The sequence below is a fragment of the Tupaia chinensis genome, unplaced genomic scaffold (assembly GCF_000334495.1).
Source record: "Tupaia chinensis unplaced genomic scaffold, TupChi_1.0 Scaffold000311_2, whole genome shotgun sequence".
Taxonomy (NCBI): domain Eukaryota; kingdom Metazoa; phylum Chordata; class Mammalia; order Scandentia; family Tupaiidae; genus Tupaia; species Tupaia belangeri.
This window is the reverse complement of record NW_006159803.1, coordinates 7,969,978-7,978,592: the sequence shown is the minus strand read 5'-3', so window position 1 is coordinate 7,978,592 and position 8,615 is coordinate 7,969,978. Positions and strand designations below refer to the sequence as shown.

The 8,615-nt window shown below is 48.5% G+C and overlaps 1 protein-coding gene across 4 annotated transcripts in view; it reads right to left on the bottom strand.

Moving 5' to 3' along the window:
• TTC12 (tetratricopeptide repeat domain 12) overlaps window positions 1-8,615 on the bottom strand; it is a 57,535-nt gene that overhangs the window by 31,302 nt on the left and 17,618 nt on the right. For all 4 annotated transcript variants that reach the window (XM_006151025.1, XM_006151029.3, XM_006151026.3 and 1 more), the window contains exons 9-10: window positions 5,059-5,130; window positions 2-56 (exon numbers count right to left, since the gene is read on the bottom strand). In XM_006151025.1, coding sequence (XP_006151087.1) covers window positions 2-56; window positions 5,059-5,130 — 127 coding nt within the window. The remainder of the gene's footprint in view (window position 1; window positions 57-5,058; window positions 5,131-8,615) is intronic.

Here is an 8,615-nt window from a genome sequence, read left to right as displayed (position 1 = left end):
ACCTGTGTCTGCAGCTGGGGGTTTATTTCTAAGATCTTCTTATAACACTCTCTAGACTGGAAAGAGAAACAAGACCTGGATGAGCCGCTGTGGGGTAAGATAATTACCAGACCGACACCGGGCACCCAGGGCTTGGCTTGCTCATTATTTCCTCCGGCCTCCTCCAGCTCCAGCGCAGGAGGCAGGCGTGGAGAGCATAGCACACCCTCGTGGGTTTGTTCGGGCCTCTCTGGTCTGCGAGGCAAATTCTAAATTCATTTGAAAAAGTAAGTGTTATCAGATACAGCCTTGATGAAAACATCCAGTCCTAAATGTTTGTGGGTCATGTCTATGTAGGATAGGAATAACCATGAGGTAAATGCAAAACTCAGCTATGATATCTGCAGCAAGGGGGAGCTGGAGGCTGCCTGTCAGATATGCCCACAGGGAGCTCGGAACAAATAAAACCAGACAGTGTGGGCAGAGAATCGGGAATAGGAGCTAGACGTAAAGGCTGCAAGAGAGTCAGGAAGGGGTGTGCACTGGCCGTGGGAGTACCAGGGAAGGGGTGTGCGCACTGGCCGTGGGAGTACCAGGGAAGGGGAGTGCGCACTGGCCTTGGAAGTACCGGCAGTGCACTGACCGTGGGAGTACCAGGGAAGGGGTGCGTGCACTGACCGTGGGAGTACCAGGGAAGGGGTGCGTGCACTGGCCGTGGGAGTACCAGGGAAGGGGTGCGTGCACTGACCGTGGGAGTACCAGGGAAGGGGTGCGTGCACTGGCCGTGGGAGTACCAGGGAAGGGGTGCGTGCACTGGCCGTGGGAGTACCAGGGAAGGGGTGCGTGCACTGGCTGTGGGAGTACCAGGGAAGGGGTGCGCGCTGGCCGTGGGAGCACCAGGGAAGGGGTGCGTGCACTGGCCGTGGGAGTACCAGGGAAGGGGTGCGCGCACTGGCCATGGAAGTACAGGCAGGAAACCTGAAAGTGAGAGGCTCTCAATGAGGAAATTTTTAGCTAGAAAATTTGCAGAAAAGGAAAGGTTCTAGATCCTGGGGGTTTCTGGGTTAGGGAAGTAGTGCTCACAGGGGTAAGGTGCCATGGCCCTTAGGGCAGCTGGATCCCACATGACTGATGCGCAGTCTTAAGTCCCAGATCCACCAACTTGCAAAATAAACCAGGTGTGTATGCATGTGTACCCAAACTCCGACAGGAGGAGAGACGGAGAAGTGATTTTGGAGACTCTGTGCCCCGTAGGGGTGCTTTCTCAAGTTCCCTCTCTCGGGTAAGTGCACATACTCTCCAGTAAATCAAACACGAAAACAAAAAAACTGCCCAGAGAATAACCCAACCATCCATAGAGAGAAAAAGTTCAGAAAAACAAGTTCCGAGATACCTTGAAGCATCAAGCCTCACCTAGAAGATGAGGATTAAGAAATAAACTAAAGAGGGCCAGCAGGTGGCGCAGTGATTAAGGCACCGGAGTCCCACATGGTCCCGAACTTGGCGACTTGAAACGCATCAGGTGCAGTGTGCATGGGTGCCCAAAATCCTGCCAGGAGAATGGAGGAGAAGGGATTGTGGCATGGCCATCCCATTGGGGGATGATTTTTCACTTTCTCTCTCTCTCTCGAGAACACATATGCCCTATGTAAAAATCTCTTAAAAAAAAGAAAATAAAGAAACTGAAGGGGAAAAAAATATCACATGAAAACAGTGTCGTAGACTTGAAGTATATACACCAAACAGGCACCCTGTATCCAACTTCTCTTCAAGCCCAGATCTGTCTGATCTATCAGAGATTTCTGTTGGAAATATCTGGTAAATTCTGGTAAATATCCAGAATCCTGTGACTTCTCACTACTTCCACCATCACCAAGTTGGTCCAAGCCACCATCATCATTAAATTATCCTCTCATTTGGATAATGTATTGCAAGAGTCTTCTAACGGGTTCTCCGTTCTTACCTTGCCGTGCCAAGACATATTCTCAGTGTAACAGTCAGAGTGGTCCTTTAGAATATAAGTCAGATCGTGTCACTCCTTTGTCCACGACACCCAACAGTTCTCAGATCACTCAAAATAAAAGTCCAGGTCTTCTGAAAAACCTGGACAGCTCAGTGGAATCAGCCCCTTCCTCACCCGCTTCGCCTCTCTGCCCGCCGGCTTCATCGCAGCTCTCCCTCTACCTGGAACACCCCTCTTACACGTCCGCAAAGTCTGTTCACTTCTTTCCCTCCCTCCCTCCGGCGAGGCCCTCCCTGACTACTCGTATAAGACCAGCCTGGCCTGCACTGCTTCAGTTTGTTTCCCTTGGGAGCACTTCTCACCACCCGGCCTATGAAAGTGCTGCACATCTACCCACATCTATTTATCTGGCTTCTGTTTCTTGGCCACTCTACCCCTACAAGAATGTGAGTTCCACGAAGAGAAAGAGTTTGTCTCGTTCATTGCTACTTTTTTTTTTTTTTTTAACTTTGCCAGGGAGCATGTGCATTAACCAAAGAGAGGGAGAGAGAACGCTTTTAAAATGCACAATAAGAAAATTTCATTGAAAAATATACTATCTTCTAAGTGGAAAGACAGTCCATATTCATGGACCACAAGACGTAATGCTATTCCGACAGCCACCTTCCCCGAAAGATCGACAAACACAAGTTCTAACCGGCAACATTCCCTCTGACTTCATTGCAGAAACTGGCAAGATGATCCTGAAATTTACAGGAAAATTACAGAGAGCTAGAATAGCTAAAGCCACCTTGAAAAAGGAGAGGGGTGAAGCTAGAAGACTCACTTCTCAGTTTCAAACTTATTACAGAGCTGCAAAAATCTGGAGTGTAGCACAAGGACAGACCAACAGGAAGCAGACAGTCCAGAAATAGAACTTTTTTTCTTTTTTTTTCTTTTTTTTTATGTTTTAGCAATAGGGTGGGTGTACTCACCAGCAAGAGAAAGAGGGAGACATTGAAAGGGAGAGGGAGAAATCATCCCCCAGGGGGAATGGTCATGCCACAATCCTGTCTCCTCCATTCTCCTTTCAGGATTTTTGGGCACTCACGCACACATGCCCAACGTGATTTTCAAGCCATAGGTCCGGGACTCAAACCACGGTTGGCTATGTGGGAGTCCAGCATGTTAACCCCCACACCACCTGCTGGCCCCATAAACCTGTATTTTTAAGGTCAATTGATTTTTTTTTTTTTTTTTGGAGAGGTTTTTGCTATAGGGTGCGTGCACTCGCCAGACAGACAGAGACAGAGAGACAGAAAGTGAGAAATCACCCCCCGGGGGGATGGCCACACCGCAATCCCTTCTCCTCCATTCTCCTCTTGGGATCTTGGGTATGCATGCACACGCGCCTGGTGTGAGTTAAGCCACCGGGTCAGGGACTCGAACTGTGGTTGACTACGTGGGAGTCCAATGACATAGTCACTATGCTAACTGCTGGTCCCAAGGTCAATTGATTTTTGACAAGGGTACCAAAATCATTCAGTGGGAGAAAGAATGGTCTCTTCAACGAATGGTACTGAGACAACTGGATACCTACTAGTGAGATGGAGTTGAACCCCTGTGGAATACCATACACAAAAATTAACTCGAAGAGTCAGAGGTGTAAATGTAAGCACTAAAGCCATAAGACTCTTAGAACACAGCTTTCTCTTAGGCAATCATTTCTTAGTTATGCCACCAAAAGTGTAAGCGACCAAAGAAAACAGGTAACTGACGGTCTGTCGAAATTAAAATATTCAGTGCTGCAGAGGACACCATCAAGAAAGTGAGAGGCAACGCAGGTCGTGGAAGAGTATACGTGTGGATTGTGTCTGTGACATGAAACTGGTAACTGGAATATGTTAATATCTTCAAAGAACTCTTACAGCTCATTATAAAAAGATAAATAATTTAAAAATGGGCAAAGCATCTGAAAAGACCTTTCTCCAAAGAAGACACATATATGTCCAATTAGCGCACAAAAAGACCTTCGACATCATTACTTAGGAAAATGCAAATCACCCAGTGAGTTATTACTTCGCACCCATTAGAATGACTATTACCAAAGAGCCAAGGCCCAGCTGAGTGGCGTGCAGACAGCGCCGCTGTGGGGAGGCAGAAGCTGCCCGGGAGGCCTGAGTGCAGCACTCGTGCCAACTGGAACACGTCAGGTGTGGCTGCAGGCATCTGCTATACCAGCTTCATGGAAGGCTGAGCCGGAAGGATCACGATACAGTGATTCTGACAAGGTCAAAAATGCCTATCCCTGTCTCCCTTTCTCTCTCTCTCTCTCAAAGAAAGAAAGAAAAAGACAGGTAACCAGTATTGGCAAGGAGGTGGAGAAACCAGAACCCTCACACTGCTAGTAGAAATGTAAATGCTACAGTCACTGTAAAACAGCCGGGCAGTTCCTCCGCAGGGCAAATGAGAGCTGCCATAGGACCCAGCCATTCCGCTCCCAGGTATGTGCCCAAGAGGACTGTAAACACACCCCAAACTGCGTGTGTTTTACGGCAGCGTTGTTCATAGATGTCAAAAAATGGAAACAATCCACATGTCCACCAACAGATATACTTTTGCAATAAAATGTTTTTCAGCAATAAGCAGGAACGAAATACTGACACACAGTACCACATGGAGGGACGGTGTGAACTCCGCGCTGAGTGAAAGACACCCGTCACAGGATGAACTGTCCCACAGAGGGGAATGAACAAGGACAGAAAGCTCAGTCATTGCGTAAAGTCGAGGTGAGGTTGAGGGGAAGAGAGTAACTGCTAGTATGGGCTTTTTAAGGAAGTGATTAAAGTGTTCTAAGATGGCTTGTGGTGATGGTTGCCCAACTTTGTGTTTATACTAAAAACCACTGTATTATACATTTTCTATAGGCGAATTATATGGTCTGTGAATTACATCTCGATAAAGCAGCAATTAACAACATATACCACCTTAGTGTGTGTATCCATGTGGTTCTTTCGGATGAAGAGAATACAGGTGGATTTCAGTTTTTCTTTTGCTTCTGTTTTCTCTCCAGAGGCCATACAAATGCTGGTTTGTACTATGACCACTATGCCACTTACATTCCTCCGAGGACTTACCCTACCGTAGTTCTTCAGGGCCAGGTGGGCTTTTCCCATGTGGAAATACGCTTTTGTGTATTTTTCATCACACTGCATGAAAGAGAACAACGGATCAGATGTTTAGAAAGATCTGAAGGCAGTAGCCACTCCCCCTAGTGCAGTTAAGGCAGAGCTTCGGCTCTCTGGATAGCTACTGAGGTTGACAATAAAACACTTCCGTGCATCTGTGACCACACTAATTAATGCACAAGTCAGCTCTCTATCAAAGTAATGAATGATACTTGCCCGCTTTCATTTTCATTTAATGAGACATGATTCGGAAGCAACCAGACATCCCAAGTTTAGAAGAGCCCTTACTGGCTGCACGTTAGAATCACCTGGGATGTTTATGAGCCTCCTGAGGGCCACGCTGTACCCCATATCAAGTACACAATACTCCGAGGCAGGGCCCAGGCACTGATCACTGTTTAAGCCATCAACGTGATGCGCGCATGCAGCCAAGTTTCAGAACCACTGGTTTATGAGAAGAGAGGAAAATTTATGTTGAGACAATGGCTGAGGTTACCATTACATCTGAGTGGGCCTGGGAAGTTCCTCTCCTCAAACAGCCACACTACGTATGTGGAAAGTTACATTCACGTCACTTAGGACTGGGAGGAACGCACCCTCAGAGGGCAGGATAGAAACTGCGGCTGCAAACACACCATTTACTCGGGGGTCCTGCATCTGCCTCCTCTAATTATTAGGTCATTGGGAGAGTCATTATTATTTTTCTAGTTTTTTAAAAAAGAATTATTTATTTAATTCCATTCATTATTATTATTTTTAAAAATTTGACAAGAGGAATACAAAGAGAGAGATAGAGAAAGGAAAAATGACAAAGCAAGCCACCAGGTCCAGGATTCAAACCGCGGTCAGCTGAGTGGGAGTCCAGCACCCTTAACCACCATGCCACCTGCCAGCCCCTATTTTTCTGTGTAAAAATGAGTCATAATTTTTCCAATGACTTAATATTACAATGCCGCAGGGAACGCTCTGGCACAAGACATAAATTAAAATATAAACATCCAGGCTATTAATATCAATTGAGCCTCGCTTTATGTGTAAGGCACGGTGCCAGGTCAAACCCCTTCAAGGGTTTATATTCAGAGAGGTTAAGAGTCCAAGCTCAGGAGTCTAAAATGCGCTGGCTGAATCCTTGTTCTGCCACTCCCCAGATGGCCAGGCCACCTAACTTTTCTGACACTCCTTTTCCTGGACAGCGAAGACAGCAACAGTATCTCCCGGGCTGCTGTGAGGAGGAAATCCAAGTACCCAGCACAGGGCCGGGCAGTGCGTTACTAGCTGCTGTTGCAGTTACAGCAGGAAGCCATTCCAGAGCCAGAGAGAAGACGTAAACAATAGCTGAGTAATGATAAAACGGTTAGGATGCCTTCGGAGATGCAGACTCACTGTCGGGGAGCAGCAGGGACCCCAGCAGTGACACCGAGGGGCAGGACTGTTTGGTCCTTCCTACATGATCCGCGTGGAGCTTGACGGTTCAAATGAACGGTCTCATACTGGCTTTGTAACAACGATGAAGTGGGTGTGATCAAAATCCCCATCTTTTAATTTTATTTATTTATTTATTTCTAGAGGTTTTTGCCTTTTAGGGAGTGTGTACTCGTTAGAGAGAGAGACAGAGACAGTGAGAGAAAACGTGAGAAGTCACCCCCCCCAAGGAAGATGGCCATGCCACAATCTAACTTTACTTATTATTATCATTATTATTTTCCAATTTGATCAGAGACAGACAGAGAGAGAGAGAGGAAGTGAGAAAGCAAGCCACCAGGTCCGAGAATTGAACTGCGGTTGGCCATGGCCATGCCACAATCTCATCTCCTCCATTTTCCTCCTGAGATCTTGGAGGAAACCCCCACACACGCACCTGGCTTGAGTTTCAAGCCACCGGGTTCAGGACTCAAACCGTAGCCAACCATGCGGAAGTCCAGTGACATAACTGTTACACCATCTGCTGGCCCTAAAATCCCCATTCTGTGGGTGAGGAAACTAAGTGCTGGAGAGCCCCAAGGCCACACAGACAGGAAGTGGAAGAGCTGGAATTTGCAATCTGGCCACTGAACTACAGGATCCAAGGGCTTAAAAATCACACCAAATCTCCTTCGGAAAAGCACTATAGGCCCAAAGCACATAGATGCTGCAAAAAATGCAACAGAAAAGCACAGCAGGTGGGAATGCATGCTAAGAGGTTCCCCTAAGAGGCATACACAGGAGGAGGCACCTGGGTCGGACCTGGATCTTGCATGACATGGATGGGCGACAAGCAGAGAACAGAGGGAGAAAGGGCCAAGCAAGTTCCAGACCTGGGAGAGTGCAGGGGGCTCCTGGGGACAGGGTGACTGGGTAGCGGGAGATGTAGCCTCCACGTGGAGGCCTTTAGTGCCAGGCCAGAGGAGGGTGAGCTGTCAGTGGCCATGTGCAGGCAGCCTGCAGACTGATCGAGACGGGAAAGGCAGGGGGACGAGTGAGGAGGCCACTTAGAACGAGGGCTGCGGACTGAAGTCCTGGTGGCAGTGGCGTGAAAGGAAGTGCAGGAACCAGAGCTATGTCAAAGAAAGGACTGACCAGCATTCGCCTAGCTGGAAATAAGAAGAGCGAAGGACGGGACATCGAAACCTGGTCTGGAAGCCGGAAGATTCAGGGTGTGTTTAACAGGAAGAGATCAACGGAGGCGGGAGCGGGGAGGTGAAGAGTTGGTGAAGAGTTGGCTCCCAGACACCGAGTCCCCGACGCTGTCTGGACAGTCACAAGGAACCTGCAGGAGGCAGCTGAAACACAGCCTCAGAGCCAGGGAAGGGGGAGATCGGTGAGCAGTCTGAGAGCCATTTGCAGAGATGAGAGCTGAGCCTGTGGGAGGAGAGGAGGGCTTTGAGAGACATTGAGAGACACTGTAGAGAACAGAAAGGCAGGGGCCGAGGCGTGAACCCCGGCAGATTCATAAAGGGCGGAACTGAGGAAACAGGAAAGCGATGGTCAGAGGGAAAGGAGGACGCGGCAACACTGCGCTCATGAAAGCCCAGCATGCGTAGGACACTCCCTGGCTGAGCACCGTGGACACAAGCGTGGGGAACTGAGCCCCGGCCTGGAAGCCTTGTCCACAGCCCACTGCGTGTCACTGTGAAGGGGCTGTGGTTGTGACCCTGCCTTCCCCAAATAATGCCCACAGGGCTGCTCCTGGATTTTCTCACCGATAGGTCCATTCTTTGGCCACGTGTCAACCCTCACTAGCATTTCTCAGATGACCCCCAGTCCCCTTGGACGGCCTCCTGCCTTGAGGAAGATGATCTGACTGTGCAGGCAGTGTCCTGGCAGGGCAGAGATGACCCTGACCCTCACTGGAACCAGTGTCGTGGCCCTGCTTTCCTTGACAAGGGCCATTGGTACTGAAATATCATTATGTGGGCCTGTCTCTTCTAATTCTGAAGTTAAAAAATACCAAATTGGTATGAAAGTACTCACATTCCTAACGGGGTAGTGATATTCACGATTTTTTTTTTGGGGGGGGGAGAGATTTT